Source organism: Sminthopsis crassicaudata, chromosome 4, assembly GCF_048593235.1.
Source record: "Sminthopsis crassicaudata isolate SCR6 chromosome 4, ASM4859323v1, whole genome shotgun sequence".
Lineage (NCBI taxonomy): Eukaryota > Metazoa > Chordata > Mammalia > Dasyuromorphia > Dasyuridae > Sminthopsis > Sminthopsis crassicaudata.
In genome coordinates, this window is record NC_133620.1 from 171285083 (window position 1) to 171303578 (window position 18496).

Sequence of the window (18496 nt, forward strand, 5' to 3'; positions counted from 1 at the left end):
AGAGATTTACTAGCTGTATGACCTTGGCCAAGTGATTTTACTCTGTTTCCCTCAGTTTTCTCATCTGTAACATGAGCTGGAGAAGAAAAGGGCATCCAGTATTTTTGCCAAGAAAACCCCAGATTGGGTCTCAGAGAGTTGAATATGACTGAAACAACTTTATAACAACAACAACAACAGTGAGCTAAGACTCAAATTCAGATCTCTTGACTTTACATTCAGTATTGTTGACCCTATGCTACACTCTTCTGAAGAGGAAAGAACTAGAAAAGTTGAATAAAAGTTAAAAAGTTTGGCATGAAATACAGAAAAACTTCTTAAGCAAGCCTGTCCAAAAAGGAATTAGACGGACTAATGAAGAATATGTTCCCAAGTATTGGGGGTTTTCAAACACCTTGGTCAATTACTTGCTAGGGATGTTTTAGAAATATTAATTCATATATTAATGAGAGAATTGAATTAGATGTGATTTCTTAGATCCTTTCCAACTGTGACATACTATGATTCTAATTACTCGATTTCATCTTTAATTGAATTATAATATATGCATTGAATTGTAATGTGCCTTAGATATTTAGGCTAAGAGGTATATCTCTGCCTGAGACTTATGTGTTAATAAGTAAAGGAAGTGCCTTATACAGGAGTAGAATGATGACTATTTTTATCAAGAAGATAGAGACATAGGAGACCAGACCTAGTTTCCAGTTTTAGAGGAGAGGAAAAAGTAATTAATAGGGAAGTTTAAAAGAAAAAAAAAAGTTTTTAATTCATTGAACTTAATTAATACTTCAGTAATTAAATAAAACAAAATGCTCAGATTTTAGGTTATTCTGAGACAAGGTTTCCCTTTTTGTAATGGTTATTAGGAAGTTAATATAATCTAAAAGGGCTTAAATTTAGGATTTAACTACCAAAAAAATTCATCTGAGCTTTTCTGTACTTCTTAATTTTAAAAAATATTAATTTCTGTTTTATTATTTAATTTTATATTTTCATAAGCTACCTTAACTTTTTTTTCAGAAGATGGATTACTTTTAAGTAAAAAAAAAAAAAAAAAAAAAAAAAAAATATATATATATATATATATATATATATATATATATATATATGTGTGTGTGTGTGTATGAATGTGTATATACATATGTTTATATACATGTCTGTGTATATATACATATCTACATATGCATATTATGTATACATATGTGTGTGTGGTAGAAGTATGAAGTGCTGGCAAAACTCAACAAATTCATTCAACCAGTATTTATTTATTTATTTATTTCTTATTTTGAGGCTGGGGTTAAGTGACTTTCCCAGGGTCACACAGCTAGGAAGTGTTAAGTGTCTGAGACCAGATTTGAACTCGGGTCTTCCTGAATTCGGGGCAGGTGCTCTATCCACTGCCCCACCTCGCTGCCCCCAACCAGTATTTATTGAGCAATTGCAATAAACAAGATATTGAGCATATTTTTAAGAGGGACTACAAGATGTATAAGACTTAGACTCTGCACTCAGAAACTTTCCTTCTAATCATAGACTATTAGACTTAAAGAATCTTTTACAGGTAAAAAAAAATTGTGACCCAGAAAGGAAATATGATATGCCTAAGATCATTCAAGTTGATTGACAAACCAGTAGTCTTCCCTTTGTGCCCACCATAACAAGCTGAAGATGTCACTGAAGTAAACATGATCCATACTTCATCATAAGGAAATACTTGAGGTCAAGTGGCTGAAGCCACAAAAAAGGAAGCCAATTCATACTTTGTGGAATGAGAAGTATGGTTGGTTTCTCATTGGTACTTTCAAATCACATCTACACACAGTTGTTAGTGTGTTCTTATTTTTGTTGTCTCTTCTGTCCAACAAATTATTTACCATACCTTTTATTGCCATTAAATTGTCAAACAAAAATTATACCTTTCCCTTTATAATCAAGCAAGACATCACAGAACAGCTTCAGATGAAAAAAAAAAAAAAGTTTCAAGAAATAAATTCTATCACTTTATCTCGATATCCTTTCTGATGTTTAGCATCATTCTTGTTGGAATAATTGGCTTTATGTGTAACCTGAATTGTCAGTTTTCCAACTTTCTGACCTCATTCATGTTTATATTTCTCTATTTTTATGTAAACAAAATAGTTTGCTTTGGGGAGGGTGAATTGTTTCTGAAGATTTTCATTTCTGCAATAATAATAATGTGCTTTCAATAACTTCCTTACTTAAAAAAATTATTTAGCAGCAGCAACAGAAGAGCCAGAGGTGATTCCAGATCCAGCCAAGCAAACAGATCGAGTAGTGAAAATAGCAGGAATCAGTGCTGGGATTTTGGTATTCATCCTACTCCTCCTAGTTGTCATATTAATTGTCAAAAAAAGGTAAGACCTTTTAATAGTGTCTTGTCCCACTATCTTACTATATATGCCAATAATTTCTACACATCTTTCCTTACAGGGTGTTTCAGTATAGGCCATCATCAAGAATAACTTAGTTTTTCAAAATTTATTGAACTCTCTTCACTTTATTTCTCTTCAATTCATTGTTAGATGCATATATTCTCTGCTATATTTTGAATTTTCCAAATTAAATTTTCAAGTTATTAAAATAAAAGAATGCTTAGGATATCAATAAATATGTTATCCATTTTAAAAAATGTATTTAATTTACCTTCTAATGTGCTGGTTTAAAGTTCTTGATGCTTTCTGCTATACCATAATACATTTTACCAACTGCATTTTATATGTTCACGTTGACTAAAAATCTAGATCAGAGAAAATTTGGTTATTATGTAGTCAAATTCTGTATTATATCTTCACTGTGTACAAACCTCATTATTAAAAAAAAAATGAAACTCAGGGCCTTTTTTTGATTACTATTTTTCTCAGCATTCAAGATTCTTTGTAAGATATCAACCAATATCGCCATCTTCTGGAATTTTAAAAAGATATTGTTGAAATTTAAACAACTGTTTAAGAAATTAATTTGAAAAATGCTGCTTTTTAAAATATCTATATCAAGATGCACACTTTTCCATGGTTGAAAATTGTTAATCTCTTGTCAAATTCCATAATAATTTTACCAGTACCTCAAAGCAATACTATCCTCTAATTAATATAGCTGATGTACTCTATTAATCTCTACTACTATATCTCCAAGTTTGTATATTTGGGATATGCCGCACCAACCAGTTTGTCTTTCAAAAGGCACAGCTGTCTGTCTTAAAAGTGTTTGTGTGCAGCAGTGTTTTCTGATTTATGAATTTCTTAGTGGGAAAAATCTACTAGTTGTAAATGTTACATATGTTCACTTGAAAAATAGTGTATTTTTATTATTAAATAAGTGAAATAAAACATTGAAGTTTGTAGCTAAGAGTCATGCTACATGTTTTTGATGGTTCCATTAGTTTTTTTAATTTATTGCCTCTTTACAATGACACCCTGGAGATATATAACTTGGAGAAGAAGCGTCTGCATTAGAAACATTAGGTATGCTTATAGTGTTTTGTGTTAGTTAGCTACATATGTGCTTTCTCCAATAGTGCTCTCCCTTTTCTCTGTTGTCTACCTTTGTATATGAGAATTACATTCAACATGAAACAAGAAACAAAACTGGCTAGTCTCTTAGTGACACAAATTTGGAAATGAAGGCCAATAAGATTTTCACCTATACCCTTGTACTATCATGCTATTTCTAGTTCAGGCTAACTGTTGCCAGCTCATCAGCTAATTACAACCTTGCTTCATCATTAAGCTCCATATAGTCACCTTATGTCTGATAAAGGAGCATATTGGAGTGGCTTCCAATTACATATCATTAGTCATTTCCACCTGGGATAGATTTAAGTAAACTAAGCTATTTTGTGGAATTTGAAAACACTTAATATTCCTTTATATTTTAGATTGTTAGCCTTCTTTATCCTGGGCCCTCCCTCTTAAGAAAAAATTTATTTGAAATAAAAATTTCTTACAGCAGTAAGTTAATGCTGTCACTACACATGCTTTCAATAACAACAATTTTTCTTTGTGGCAAATCTCTAATCTTTCAAAGCAGTGTGATATGTCAGGCATAATATTTTGTCAGTTACCCAATGACACAGACCACAGATGAGTTTTTTTGTGGTCCATATTTAAAATATGTTAGAAGAGTTGGCGTATTTAATGAGTCTCTAATGCTTGACCATTTTTCATAATTATAATTTATTTGTTTTTCTACTCAGCAGAATGGTAGATAGGGTTTACTTTTCTTTTCCCTTCTCCCAGATAATTTAGTTGTGTTTTTTTAAGGGTTTTTTAGGTACATTCATGATGATTATATAAAAACTTCAGAAAATAGAATGGTATATGCCAAGGTTAGCTAATTTGTTTTGGGCACTTTAAAAATAGTTCTAAATATGACTTCCATACATGTATACATACACACATGGAATCATACATTTTTTAAAGGAAATTGAATGTTTAAAAAAAATTCTCATCATTTTCAACATATGTTGCCAGTAAATTCATACATATTGTAGTATCCCTTTTTACCATAAAACTCATTCCAAAGAAAATGATGAAAGAATGGATCTATTTAGTTTCCTAGCATATGAAATGTTATGGAATCCTCAATTTTTCTCAAATATGACTCTGTCCCTTGTTGGGAAAAATATGAGTGGGTAAGCAGCTCTCTCTCTTATTTACTTCACATATTGAAAGGGGTGGGGGTTGTGTTTTTCTGTCTGTTTTGTTAAAGAATGGATTGAGATTCAGTTGAATAAAAGTACAATTGGAGTTATATAAAGTAAGTGGCTAGGCTAAGGAAAGGGATATTGCATCTTTCAAAAAACAGTGTCATTTTTTAATTTAATCTCCATTGAAATATTTCCAGACTTATGCCATTTCTTCATTGGTTCATATATCTCTCTATATATGATATTTTAAAATGCTCAGCATGAATACATTAACATTTCCAAACACCAACATGTTAAAATTATGTTTCAATACAGTAAACATTTGTGTGTGTGAATGTGTTCACATGCATCTACTCTAAAAATGTTTGTGGATGTGTGTGTGTGTGTGTATATAGTGTATGGTTTATACGTACACATATGTGTGCATATGTATGTTCATATAACATATGTATACACCCGTGTACCTTTGGGAATTAAAAAAAATTAAGCAGCAGCTATTTCTATAAATGTAGGTCTCATTCTGTGTACAAAATACAAAATTTTAGATGTTTAGGTTTTATAGCTAAAAAGTAAAAACTTCCATAGTGCACAAGTTCTATACACAGCTGTTCCATTTGTCATAACATCTAGATGGTAATGGATCATATTATGCTTAACTGCATGTTGAGAAGACACAATCCATTTAATTCTTCCATGGGGAGGGGCAGTAAATAAAATATCAGCATGTTATTTTCTCAAGTGATCTCTTTTCAGAACTCATTTTTGTATTGCTTGTATGTGTTTAATTGCATGGCAAAGGAAGTCTAATCAATGCATGGAGCAAGCAGAACTGCTAACTGAAGAAACATGAGTTTGGTTTTATTTTATTTTTTTAACGCACATTTTTCTGCTTTATTGAATGTGACAGAGTCACGCTTTTCATTCACCATTGCTTCTCTTTTTCCACTGTCTGTGATTTGCTTGCCAGGAGGAGCTACTATTCTTACTCCTACTACCTGTAAGTAGAAAATGGGTGACGTTCTTCTTTACATGTGTGTAAGATGCAGTATCCCTTTTCAAAAAAATGAAGAAAGGGCTTTATAATTCTGGTAAAGTTTCAAACAGTGATCTCTTTTCTTGGACTCTAAAATCAGAAAGTTTATCTTTTCCTTCCTTTGAATTTCTGGACATTGTTAGTATTTTTTTTAAAGGGATATTGTATTACCGTATGTTGAGCTTCTTTGAATTTTTATTTACAGTTTTTCATAAGTAGCTTTATAGAATCCACTATGCCAGACCTATACCTTAGCCTCAGAATATCATAGCATAACTCACAGATTAAGTGGAGAACATAGATATGGCACATTAATTCCTATATTTGTCTAATACTTTCAGGTTAAAAAATGAAGTCATCATTCCTGATTCTTCAGGATACCTACATGCTATTAATTAAGTTTAGTCTGTAGGAATATTTAAACTGATTTTTTGCAATTTAGGGAGGTTAAAGTGTGTAATTAACTGTAATCATTTTGTCTAGGCCCAGAATGGGTCAGGAAGTATATGTAAAAATACACAGAATTATAGTATTGTAAAAACCAGCAAAATGTATGAGTTATTTGGGGTAGGGTGAACTAATTCATAATAAAGTGAATTTGGGGTTGGAGCAGTATATAACTAAGTACCAAACGCCTTCGTATAAATATTTTTAACAAAGGCTTGAAGCACTATACTCAGATGTCTTCTAAAGCCAACTATGTTTTTCTAGCTCTAGGTATGGGGTCTTAAACTATAAGAGATTCACAGGCCTGCTTGAGTCATCTTTAGATGGAAGGATCTTCTGAAAGTTAAAGGCAGTTAGGTGGGCTTTAATGGCTTAAATTTATAGAGTGACTCTAAAGCTATTCCTCTAATTTAATATAATTTGATAATGATAAAAAAGAATTTAAAGCTCAATTACATTAAGCAACATTTTGTAGCAGAGTTCTATGGGAAAGCCATCTAGTTATGATAAGTGTCAAGACTTTTAAAGCCTATTAACATATTACCATAATTGTGAATAGTCAATTATATTATAGTATCAACTATGTTCTAAATGTATCTAAAATCTATAATTGGTTAATGTTAAGCCTATTGATATTTAGTTAGAGAGAATATCAAAAGTTAGAGTCAGGCATACTTGGGTTCAATATGTGACCATGAGCCAGTCTATTAACTTCAGTGACCCAAGGAACTCTCTACTATTAGAAGTAATACATGAGTTGCTGATCATCATTAGTGGTGAGTGTTTAAAGTCTGAGAGACCAAGACTCAATTATAGGCATCCTTCTTCTCCTAGCCCCATCAATTTAGGCAAAGGATGACATAGTAAAAGTTAAAATCTGCTGCAAATATACAGAGGAAAGCAACAAAGCTTGCAAATCAAATATGAATCAGAGAGGGTATTTTGAAAATTCTGGTATTGAATTAGAAAAGGCAATGAGAGAAAATTGGAGTATGATGTAATAGCAAGCTGTTATCAAAGATACCTTGGGGACTTGTTTTCTAGAGTAGAATACTTAAAACTTGCTGCCATTTCCCCCCACTTCCAATTGTAAGATAAGGCAAATAAAAACCTACCTCACAGGGTTGTTGTGAGGAACAAGGTGTAAGAACAAAGTTATGGTGACACATGTAGCTTGTTAAATAATCCATATTTGTGAATCTAAAGTATCAGTGTTGATCTGTGCCATAAACAGATTGTTTTGTCACCCACTGACCCAATCATTTATTATTATCCATCAATAAAGAAATGCAAATAAATTATTCATGTGTCCAAGCAAAGTTTCATCCTTTAATGTTATGCCCTTGATTTATTCAGTACTGGTTATGTCCTTTATTGCTTTCTTGAAAATAAGTACCCCAGATTTCAAGCCCATATAGGTTTTTGGCCAACCCATTATGCTATACATATTAATAAATGTCTCAGAGGACATAGTTAATGTTCTGTATCATTTATTTGCCTATGTTATCATTCGCCATGGACTATTTTATGTGATACATTTATCAGTAGGTTTATTTTTTCTGAAATTACAAATTTGGAAATTTGATGACATGAAATTTTCAGACAAAAAATGGGCACATGAGAATTGAATTACATGTGTGAGGTGTTTCAAATTATTACTAAGATTTTTTTTTATTTTAACCTAACTTTACATATATAATCCATCTCTTCCATTGATGATATCTTTAATCTGCTGCTCTTGCATCTCTGTCAATGAATTTTAGTGAGAAGCAATACCATGATATGATATAATAATAAAAAATATTTTCATCATGCAAATAATATTTATATCTGAAGCAGAAAATAGGCAATTATACTGTATTAAATCATGATTTACCCAACTTCAATTATTCTGTCATATAAGAGCCATATCTAATTTACTGTAATATAATCTTATTAAGAAACTTCTTTGGTGTTCTCTATCACAAGTAGTTTAGGCAGCTAACAACTCCAGAATAATCACTGAATGTCATGGGCTCTGGTAGTGGCCACTCTAGGACATGATTATGGGGTTTGGTGTTATAACTTTGGGAGGATACAGTGCCCTTTGGATCATGTAATTATAGAGGTCCTCAGAGTGCTGGATATCAGTAATGATCTTTAGACATTTAGCATTCATTCAACAAATACCAATATCAAATATCAAATTCCTACAGTTTGCAAATATTATCATACTTGGTTTTAGAAAGGAAGTAGAAAACAAAGTCTTTGCTATCTGGTGCTTCCTAGCAATGGACTCTTTGATTACCTTTGCTCACATTTGAATTATCTGTAGTTTTTGAATATTTTGTAATCTTTTTAATAAATCTTTATTAGGACATGTTTTGCATAGAACTTTTATATAAAAAAAAAAAAAACCTAGTATTTCTTATCCTTACTTTCAGAATAGTAAAATGGGCTTGCCCATGAAGAACTTTCCACAAGTACACAAAACTGAACAATTCAGAAAATATATAAAATATTCTTCTCCTTGTCTAAGTATGTCATATCATTAGGATGGGGAGGGTGACCCTGCCATTTTATATTTTTGTCTTATGTGCAAAGGTGGCTAGTTATGTTGTTTTGCTTGCTACATAGAATAAAAGCATCACTTTCCAAATACTAAAAATTTTAATGCTGCTAGTTTGAATCCATTGAAATACATCCCAGTATTTGAATCAATAGTTTTTGAAAAGGAAATTTTAATCATGCAGTGGTGGGTGTTCACTGTTTGGGGACTCATAGTACCTAATTTGAATCCACTTACAACTTGTATAATCTTAAACATGTTATTTAATATTTCTGGGACTCAGATTATAATAGATAATTTTGAATTTGCCATACATGTATAGAATTCACCTAAGCTTTTTGAAGCCACTTTTGCAAAAATTGTCTTTGAATCTAAGAATTGGTGCTCACTTAAACTACATTGAATATTTGCTGGTCCCAAATAATTTTTGACTATTTGTTAGATAATTGTTGCTAAGCATTTAATTGTTGAGTTTTATAAAACATTTATTAACTGAAAATAGAAGTACTTGATATGAAAAGTCAAAATGTGATTCCATGAATATTTTTGGGTTCTTGCTAAACAATTTTGAAGAAGCAATCATTAAGTTCTTCCCTATAGGAAAACCTTTAAGTAGATCAGAGAAATAAACTACACATCAGGAAAACAGTGAAATTTAAATTTAATTTGAGGAGTCCCATGAGTTTCTATGATTCTTTTTAGTAAAATATAGTTATATCCTTTTAGCACTATAATTACATAAATGGGGTGAGTAGGGAAAATAATGTGACAGACTAAAGGCATTGAAGACATGGATGTTGAGATTTCAGTACATTGTTTGGGATTTCAGTACAACATAAATAGAATATTTTTGTGACATCTAAAAAGTATTAATGTGTATATCTCAACCTCACTTTTTTGTGATTTCCACTGCCATTAGTGTTTATATCCTATAAGTTTCTTTATTCCCGGGCTGTCCTGAGTTACATATTGCCAGTTTCCTCTTCAAATAGTATACTAACTTGTTCCTTTTAATATGTTGATTTGGCAGCAAGCTTGCTAAAAAACGCAAGGATGCCATGGGGAACACCCGCCAAGAGATGACACATATGGTAAATGCAATGGATAGGAGCTATGCTGATCAGAGCACTCTTCACGCAGAGGACCCACTGTCCATTACATTCATGGATTCTCATAATTTTAGCCCAAGATGTAAGTACCTGGTTAAGAACTTTACTGAATTGTAAAAATGATTTTTGACCTCACTGAGTGCTACATATTTAGGGTAAGAGTAGTTCTTATCAGAACAGATGAAGGCATTTTCAAATATTTCTCATAGTCTCAAGACTAGGGTCTTACTGAAAATGAAATATTTAGTTTCAAGGTGTATTGTATCTTTTCAGGCTAAATCATCAACTTGTGAAGGATAGTTTTAATTATGTAGTCATACTGAGGATTTGTTTTTTAATGACAAAACACATCGTCACATTTTACCATTTACACTCCCTTTGCAGACTTGCTTCCCTTCACATATTGAAGGGGAAATTTATGAGTCAATGTAGGGATCACCATTCCTGTAAATTCTTCTTTATGCCTTCCTACCAAGGATCTATGAAAAAAGTCACAAAAATAGAAAATTAAGTTGCAGGATCAGCATAGATATTTTGTCTTTAATGTGTGGCACAGAGCCCAAAGGCATGGTCATTTGGGGTGATTTAGGAATTTTGTTGTTTAAACTCTTGTCTTTCTCTCTACTTATGAAATTGCACCCTATATGAGAAAAGAAACTGTAAAATTCTCTTATCTGCTTTTGTAGGATGACATAAGAGTAGCATTGTGAGCATAAAGTATTTGTAAGGTTTATCTTTGTATCTTTCAGAGGAAAGAAGATTATTTCTGAAATGTTTAGTTTGCAGATTTTTTTTCAGTTCTGACTTTACCTTTCTGTACCCTGCTATATTCCCTTATGTTCGCCTACTCTGAAATTATTACTTAGAAATATTACATGATTCATTTCAGAACTTAATGTTAAACTTAAGAATTCCACTTTGATCCATTTCACTTTAGTTCTTCATTATATTGTAAGAATAAAGAAAAAAAATGCTATTATTGTTAAAAAAAAATTTTTGTTGAAATGATAGGCAGATCATAATTGTTAATTTGATCGGTTTGAGCCTCTTTTTCCTCCTCCCCCCTAACTCTTTGAAACTTGATAAAAGATTGGAAATGGCACATTACTGACATTTAATAATTGTCTAATGTGAATACCCATGACTTGTGCCAGCTTGAGAGGTCAATAGCAGTAAAAAAAAGATCACGAATTATAAGCTTGATTTTTTTTTTTTCCTTCATTATATAATCAGAAATTTATAACTACAATGGACCTTAAAGGTCATCTGCTCCAATCCCCCCTCCCCATTATACAAATGAGGAAATTAAGGTCTAAGAGATTTATATTTATCCAAAGTCATGTTAGCTAATTTACAGAGCTAGATTCACACCCAGTTCATCTGATTCCTAATCTAGAATTCTTTCCTCCAAAACAATCAGAAAGTTATTCTGTAAACTACATATGTTCAGTCCCCAGCTTCTTTAGCAAATAAAAGCATCCTTATGATGGTAATTTGTAGCTTTTCGGCTTTTACTTAGCAATCATAGTTTTTTTTTTTTTTTTTTTTTTTTTTTTTCTTAAGTGACTAGTGTAATGCATGGTAATAACTGATACCCCTTTCCTTTTACTAGAAAATGCTTAAGCTGAAAATTTTAATTTTAAATTTGCAGTCCTTGTTAATTAAAATAGATTTAATTGAGCTATCTTTTCTTTTGACTATAATCCCTTTAAAAAAGAAAGAGAAAAGGAGGGAGGGAACAGGAAAAAAAGGAAGGGACAAGAGACAAAAAAACAAATTGAGGATAATGTATTTTTTTCATGAGCTTTGTTTTCCTGCAGTGCCCAATGATCCACTTGTGCCAACTGCTGTGTTAGGTGAGGACCTAGTCCCTTATTACCCACCCCTGCATGGATTGTACTTCTTTGCATGGTTGTGAAGTCTGTCCACATATTAATTGAATGCAGTGCCTGGAGCAACTTGTTTCTGATGATAGATAGCTATATTTTTATCAGACAGTGCAGTGAAAGTTAACTCACTGCTTATGAACTCGGATGGCAATAAAATTAGAGTAAGTGGTTAGAACAGTCCATTCTTTAATTCTGAATTTTAATTTAACTGAAGCTAAGCCACGAACTGTTTTTAATACATGTTACATTTACATCACCAGACCTCTAGAATTAATCCAGATCAAGTTAATCATGACATCAAATTCTTTGAATAGTTCATGTCATATCTAAACCATTATTTATTTCAATTGAACTTGAATCTGGTTATACAAAAAGTTTCTTTCCATATTCCAACATAGAAATTCTTATATAATTATTCCTCTGTGTACAGAATAGATATCTTCTAACCAAATGATTGATAAGCAGAAATTGCATACCTCCATTCTTTTTGCTCTTTCACTCCTGTGATGATGATTATCACAATGAAAAAAGAAGTGAGTGTGACATTATTAGGTGGAGGCAAGAGGAGCAATACTAAGGAATCTGGGTACTTAATCATGTATCATCAGAACATGTCCTCTTTATCCCTATTACCCTAGTAACAGATCTGTAATCACAAAAAGTAAGGAGCTTAAATAAAAAAATTGCAATTGTCAAAAATCAGAAAATCAGAAAATAAAACTGAGTAAACATCTTTCAAAAAACTTAGTTACCTGATTTGTCAGTATTATAAGAGTAATATTCTGTATATCAAATTGCCACCTAAAGAATAGACTAAAGCAAAACTAAAGAAAGAGCTAATACTAGGACCGAATGTATTAGCAATATTTTTATGCATATTTTTTCAATTATTTTAAAAAGAAATACTATTTGAAAATGCTTTTTAAAATAGTGACTTTTTAAAACCAATTTGTTTTGATAGATATTCACTAAGACCTTATTTCATTTTCTTCTGGAAGTGTGTATATGTGTGGGATTTTTATGGGGGGAGGGTTGCATTATGCTTAATGTTGTATTTCAAAAGTTATTTTAGGAATGTTTTAAATATTTCTTAAGACTGACAATCATTTAATGATTCAACATGGGAATTTTAATATTCATATTTTTGTGTTTTTATGTGTTTTACTGCTTCATTGGGTTAAAGTCCCTATTACTGGTAAGTGTATTGCAAAGCACTGCAGAAATACTATATAAAATTTAAGAATATTTAAAATGTGTATTCTTAAGTATGGGTAACAAAAAAAGGTTGATACACATCAATTATAGCATTACATGGTTAATTGAAATGTAAACATATTGAAATATATTGAAATTAAGAATTCATGTTGACAGTTTTAGGGAATTTTGGTACAGCTTGTTTTATTGCACTGTATAAGATTAGTTACAAAAGAAACAGCCTGGTCTATTTCCTGTTGGATAGAACCATGGGTAGGATTGGTGATAATGAGTATATGAACTGTACATTCTAGATTACTTTTGAGGTTGTATAAAATTAGAAATATTTAGATGTTCAACAGCAATAGACAATGTTAATATATACGTATGGCTATCCAATAGTTCTCTGACTCCATTACTTTTTTTTTTTTTTTTTTTTTTTTTTTTTCCCATTTTGCTCTTTTGAAGCAACTGTGAACTGTGAAGTTGTTCCTTTCCCCTCTTTGACCTAAACTATATGTTATGGGATTGTGTACAATCAAGTGACTTTTTACATTCAGTGTTTTGAGTATGAAGTATCCTGGTATTTATTCTTTTAAACCATTTGGATTAATTGGTATACTTTGACACAATTGAATTATATTTATGTGCATACCAGCAAAATAGCAAAGAAAATATTTCATGGAAAAGCTTATTTCTAGATAAGACAGGAGTCATCTCCAAAAGATCAGTTAACTCAAATCTTGGGACATGATGTAGACAATGAAACATGTAACTTTCAAGTTGCATGGTATAAGCTTGAAGAGTAGGAGTGAAGACAATAGAAACTTACCTACCAAGGGGGGGGGGGGGGGAAGGCTGAGCTTAATCATGATCAGCATTTGCATGACTTCAGAAAAGAAGAAAAAAATTAAGAACTTATACAAATCTAATTTTAATAAATTTTACATAGATCTAATATTTTCTTAGAATTTGCTTCACACTTGCAGCTAAAACAAAAAGCCTAGAGTTTTGTCTTTGTGGAGTTGATACCCCATTCCTCTATTATGAGATAGTTACTTCCTAATGGGATCTGAAGGGTCCAGAATTCACACTTTTTAATGTTTGCTAAATGATGTTTTCTTTTTAAAATTCTCTACCTTGTGAAAATGCTAGATGAGAACCACAGTGCTCCAGCAGAATCTAGTCGTCTCCTTGATGTACCTCGGTACCTTTGTGAGGGAACTGAGTCTCCATATCAGACGGGACAGTTGCACCCAGCCATCAGGGTGGCAGATTTATTACAGCATATTAATCTCATGAAGACATCGGACAGCTATGGATTCAAAGAGGAATATGAGGTGAAAACCTAAGAGTAAATTTCAAAGTTATTCTTATTAGTATATATAGACTGCTGAGTTAGGTATGGAGAATATGTCAAAAGAGGCCAAGGATAGAGGCATGCCATATACAGAGAAAAATTAAAATATTAATATCAATAGTAGATCAAGTCAACAAATATTTTATCAAGAACCTGCCACTATGTGCCAGGTGCTATTCCAACTGCGAGGATTGCAAAAAAATCCCCCCAATTCCATACTCTTATCTCTCATCCTTCCCCCTGCCCCCCAAAAGAAAAACAAAACAAAGCAAAACAAACAAACAAACAAAAAAACAATGCTGAAATAGCACTGAAAACTGAGACAGAAATTGCTCATGAGTATGAAGTAACATGGACATCTGAAATCTTCAGTAATTTTTTTTTTAAATGCTAAAATTACTTGAGCAACTTGGATATTAATTTGGGTCTCTGGGTCCTGTTTATCAGTATAGTTTCAAAATTCTCATCTGGAAAAGGAATACCTTTGAACACAGAAGCTTAGAATTGAAAGATAATATCAAGAACTTTTTAATCTAGCTCATGTGAACAAGAATGCTTTACTACAACATTCCTTGCTGATGAGCCTTCTTGATGATAGAGTATTAAGTCTCAAAGTAAAATTTAACCTTCTACAAGAAGCCTTTTTTTTCTCAGTCCTCTTTAATACTGGTACCTTCCTCTGAAACTACCTCCAATTTATCTTTCATATATCTATGAGGTACAGAATTGTTTGCATGCTGTCTGATCCCATTGAAATGTGAATTCCTTGATTGCAGAACCAATCTTTTCTTTTTTTTAATCTTCAGTGCCTGGTACATAGTAGGGACTAAATAAGTGCTTGCAGAGTTAATAATTTATAAATAGGTTTACTTTTCTTCATCCTTTCCTTGGAATATCAGAATAAGCTCATATTTGTCACTTTCTTAGCACTTTTCCTTTTTATATATAAAAGATCTTTTCCTTTTATATCCCTGTGTAATAAGTAACATAAACAAGATTATCCCCCTTTAGAGGATACTGAGAATTAAGTGACTTACTCAGAGTTCTGTAGATAATATATGTTAGAGCTTGAAATTCAGGATCAGGTCTCTACTTACCCCAGGGCCTCTTCTCATTTTTCTATGCAACAGGCAATGTCAAGAAAAATATTTGCAATTGCTACTGTATTCCCCATAACCAGATCATTGTTATTATTGTTATTTAAACGAAGAGCACAATTTTAAAAATACTTTAAAACATTTTTATTATATATTATTTGATTTTTTAAAAAACTAATCTATATGGCATGTGTACTTTTTTTTTTTTCTTGAGGGTTTTTTTGAAGGGGAGATCTATGTTTTTGGTTTTTTGGGAATTTTTGCAACAATGAGCTGTGAGAGATTCTTATTCTTCTGTTCCATATAGGAATTCTCCTTTCTTAAGTAAAATATTAAAACTGTATATGCTTAAGGATTAATTTCAATGATAGAGCCAAGTAATCTCCACATAGTGAGGTTGAGAAAAATCTTCCTTTTCACTCAATTGTCTAATAAGTTTCCATTTAAAAATAAAGAGGAAAAATGTCTGTACATTTCAGTTAAGCTATCTACTACTGAAGTCAGTATGAAAAAAATTACAGCTCATTTTGTCAAGATCTTAAAAAAACCCTTCATTTTGTACATATTTCTTAGATAACTAAGTCTTTGTTTTAAAGTATTTCAATTGGCAGTTTAATACTGCTAGAAATAACTTATGGTAACCAACTAACTGTATAAAGGTAAACTGCCTCTCCAGAAATATTTCTCATTTTGTATGAATTCTTGTGTTCACCCGACCTCAAAGACCCCATTTGATATGTTAAGTGAAGCTTAGCTTTTTCTGCAAGTAGAAATCCACACATTTTAAATTACTACACATAGTGAATAAACTAATCTAAAAGCTTTCTAATTCCAATATATCTGACTATGGTAACAGTTGTGAAAACTCACATGCATGCCTTCCATTAGAAACATAGTGATTAGAGTTCTGGGTCTGAAGTTAGGAAGATCTGATCAGATCTTATCTCAGACAATTACCAGATGTGTGATCTAGGTTCCAGGGTTCTTCGTGTGAGTCAAATTGGTAAGGTGCTTAGCAGTCTGATATAGAGTAGATGTAATGCAAGTGCTAGTTATTATTGTTATTAATAATAATAATTATTATTATATTATTATAATTACTATCAGTGAAAGATTGCTCATAATCTTCAAAGATTTTTTGTGGGGGGGAAGATAGTGTGTTTTTATACAAACTCGAATGGATGTATGTATATACATAAAATGTGTGTGTTAGTTGGCTTGTTATATGTATTAATTCTTTTAAAATAAATGGAAAAGTCTAAAAATTTATTTTTTTCTAATTTTTCTTTTGGAAGCCTATATGAAGTGTGTTGATTTCATACTATTTTAATAGCTTCTGATGTTGTTTTTTTTTTCTCTTTCATTAATTTTCAGACTTTATATTATTTTCTTCCAAATATTTTTATTTAGTTCTTTCTTTCCTTCTCTATTATGAAGTTTCAATTATATAGATGTTTATAATCACTACAGTTCTTTTAGTTCATCCACATAAAGATTATCATCTTTATTACTGGAAGCAATAATTGAGACCTGAGAACTCAAAGCTATTTACTATTTTTAGTCATTTTTAAAATCAATCTTGCTTGTTGATACCATGTATATGATCTTATACTATGATTTTAATTAGTATGTATGATCTTAATTGAATGAAATTGGTTCCTGACTGTTGTTTTTTTGTTTTGTTTTGTTTTTTTCCTAGAGTTTCTTTGAGGGACAGTCAGCATCTTGGGATGTGGCTAAAAAAGATCAAAATAGAACAAAGAACCGATATGGAAACATCATAGCATGTAAGTTTCCATACCATTTTCACTGAAGATATATTTCATATGGAGGTCAGATTTTCTTAATTGCCATTTCTCTGTGTATGGTTTAACAGGCTCCCAGAGAGTAACACATCTGTTTAGAAAGTCAGACATTTAATTTCAAACAATATTAGCTATTGGCTATGTTGCCATGATTGTCATCATCCTTATTTAATTATATCAACTCGAATTTCTTACACAGTGGAGATAGCCTGCTGTTTCATTTCATGTTTGTCCATAAATGCATAGAGGTGTTATTAAACAACTGGAAATATCAAGGTAATTAAAAAACACTCATAGATTACATAAATTATAGTACTATACAGTGAACATATTAAAGGTGAGAGTATTGTACTTCCCACATGTCTTTAGCAATCTACTTGGAGCCTGGGTATCTGAACTCCTAATTGTTTGATTAGAGTTAGTATCAGGGACTTTCTTTTATCTTAGGCCTTGAGTTTAATTTCAATTTCTTGGATTTAAACTTGGGAAGAATACAGTGATTATCATATGAAACCAATCCTATTACAGGAAAAGTAATTGATGTTACAAGTTGTTAATTAACCTAGAGCACCCTGTACTAATTTAAAACAATTCAAAACATGTTGCTAAAATAAACTTCAGAATTTTAGATTATTTTAATGCTTGTATGGGATTATGAGCCAGAATTAGAAGCTCTCTCTTCAGATCTGTTGCTTATTTGTGGTGAAGAGCACATGTTTCAGATTTGTTACAAGTTTCTATAGTGGCCACATAGGAACTGATGCAACTGCTGATTTATGAATGTTGTGACTTCCTAGATGCTAACTGCATCTAAAATACATAAATTCATGACATAACAGGTTTCCATTTACTATACCAGGAAACTGACATTAATGTAGACAGTCTGGAATCACATTCTCCCCAAATTCAGATTAAAAGTAGACTACATCATAATTTGTTGTCCAGTAAGTCAGTCATGGTTGACCAATACTTCAGTTAGGGTTTTCTTGGCAAAGATACTGATTTAATTTGTCATTTACTTCAACAAATTAAGGCAAACAGAGATTAAATGACTTACCAAAGGCAAATAACTAGTGAGTGTCTAAACTAGATTTTTAGCAATCTAAAGGAATATTACTCAAATATTCCTTACTTTAGACCCAACACTCTATCCACTAGGGCACTTAGCTGCCTTGCAGGTAAATTTGAAAAGTATCTAATGAATAATGAAAGGATGCAAATAACTAAAGTCTGCATATATTTTCATGGACTTCTCATAATGACAATCATTGCCAATACTTATATTGAATTTTAAGACTGCAAAACAAAATCAAGTTATCTACCTTGTGAGGTCAGTGATAATCTTATT

General features: G+C 31.6%; 1 protein-coding gene across 13 annotated transcripts in view; it reads left to right on the forward strand.

The window, feature by feature from the left end:
• Positions 1-18496, forward strand: part of PTPRK (protein tyrosine phosphatase receptor type K) — a 742018-nt gene that overhangs the window by 682740 nt on the left and 40782 nt on the right. For 4 of the 13 annotated variants that reach the window (XR_012489194.1, XM_074309878.1, XM_074309879.1 and 1 more), the window contains exons 14-17: positions 2237-2375; positions 9725-9885; positions 14042-14226; positions 17043-17130. Coding sequence is in view for 11 of the 13 variants with exons in the window: in XM_074309878.1 (XP_074165979.1) it covers positions 2237-2375; positions 9725-9885; positions 14042-14226; positions 17043-17130 (573 nt within the window). In the remaining 2 variants the exon portion in view is untranslated. Of the gene's footprint in view, positions 1-2236; positions 2376-3440; positions 3483-5633; positions 5664-9724; positions 9886-11623; positions 13283-14041; positions 14227-17042; positions 17131-18496 lie in introns of those variants that run through there. The other 9 variants (XM_074309869.1, XM_074309871.1, XR_012489195.1 and 6 more) reach the window with 7 other exon arrangements.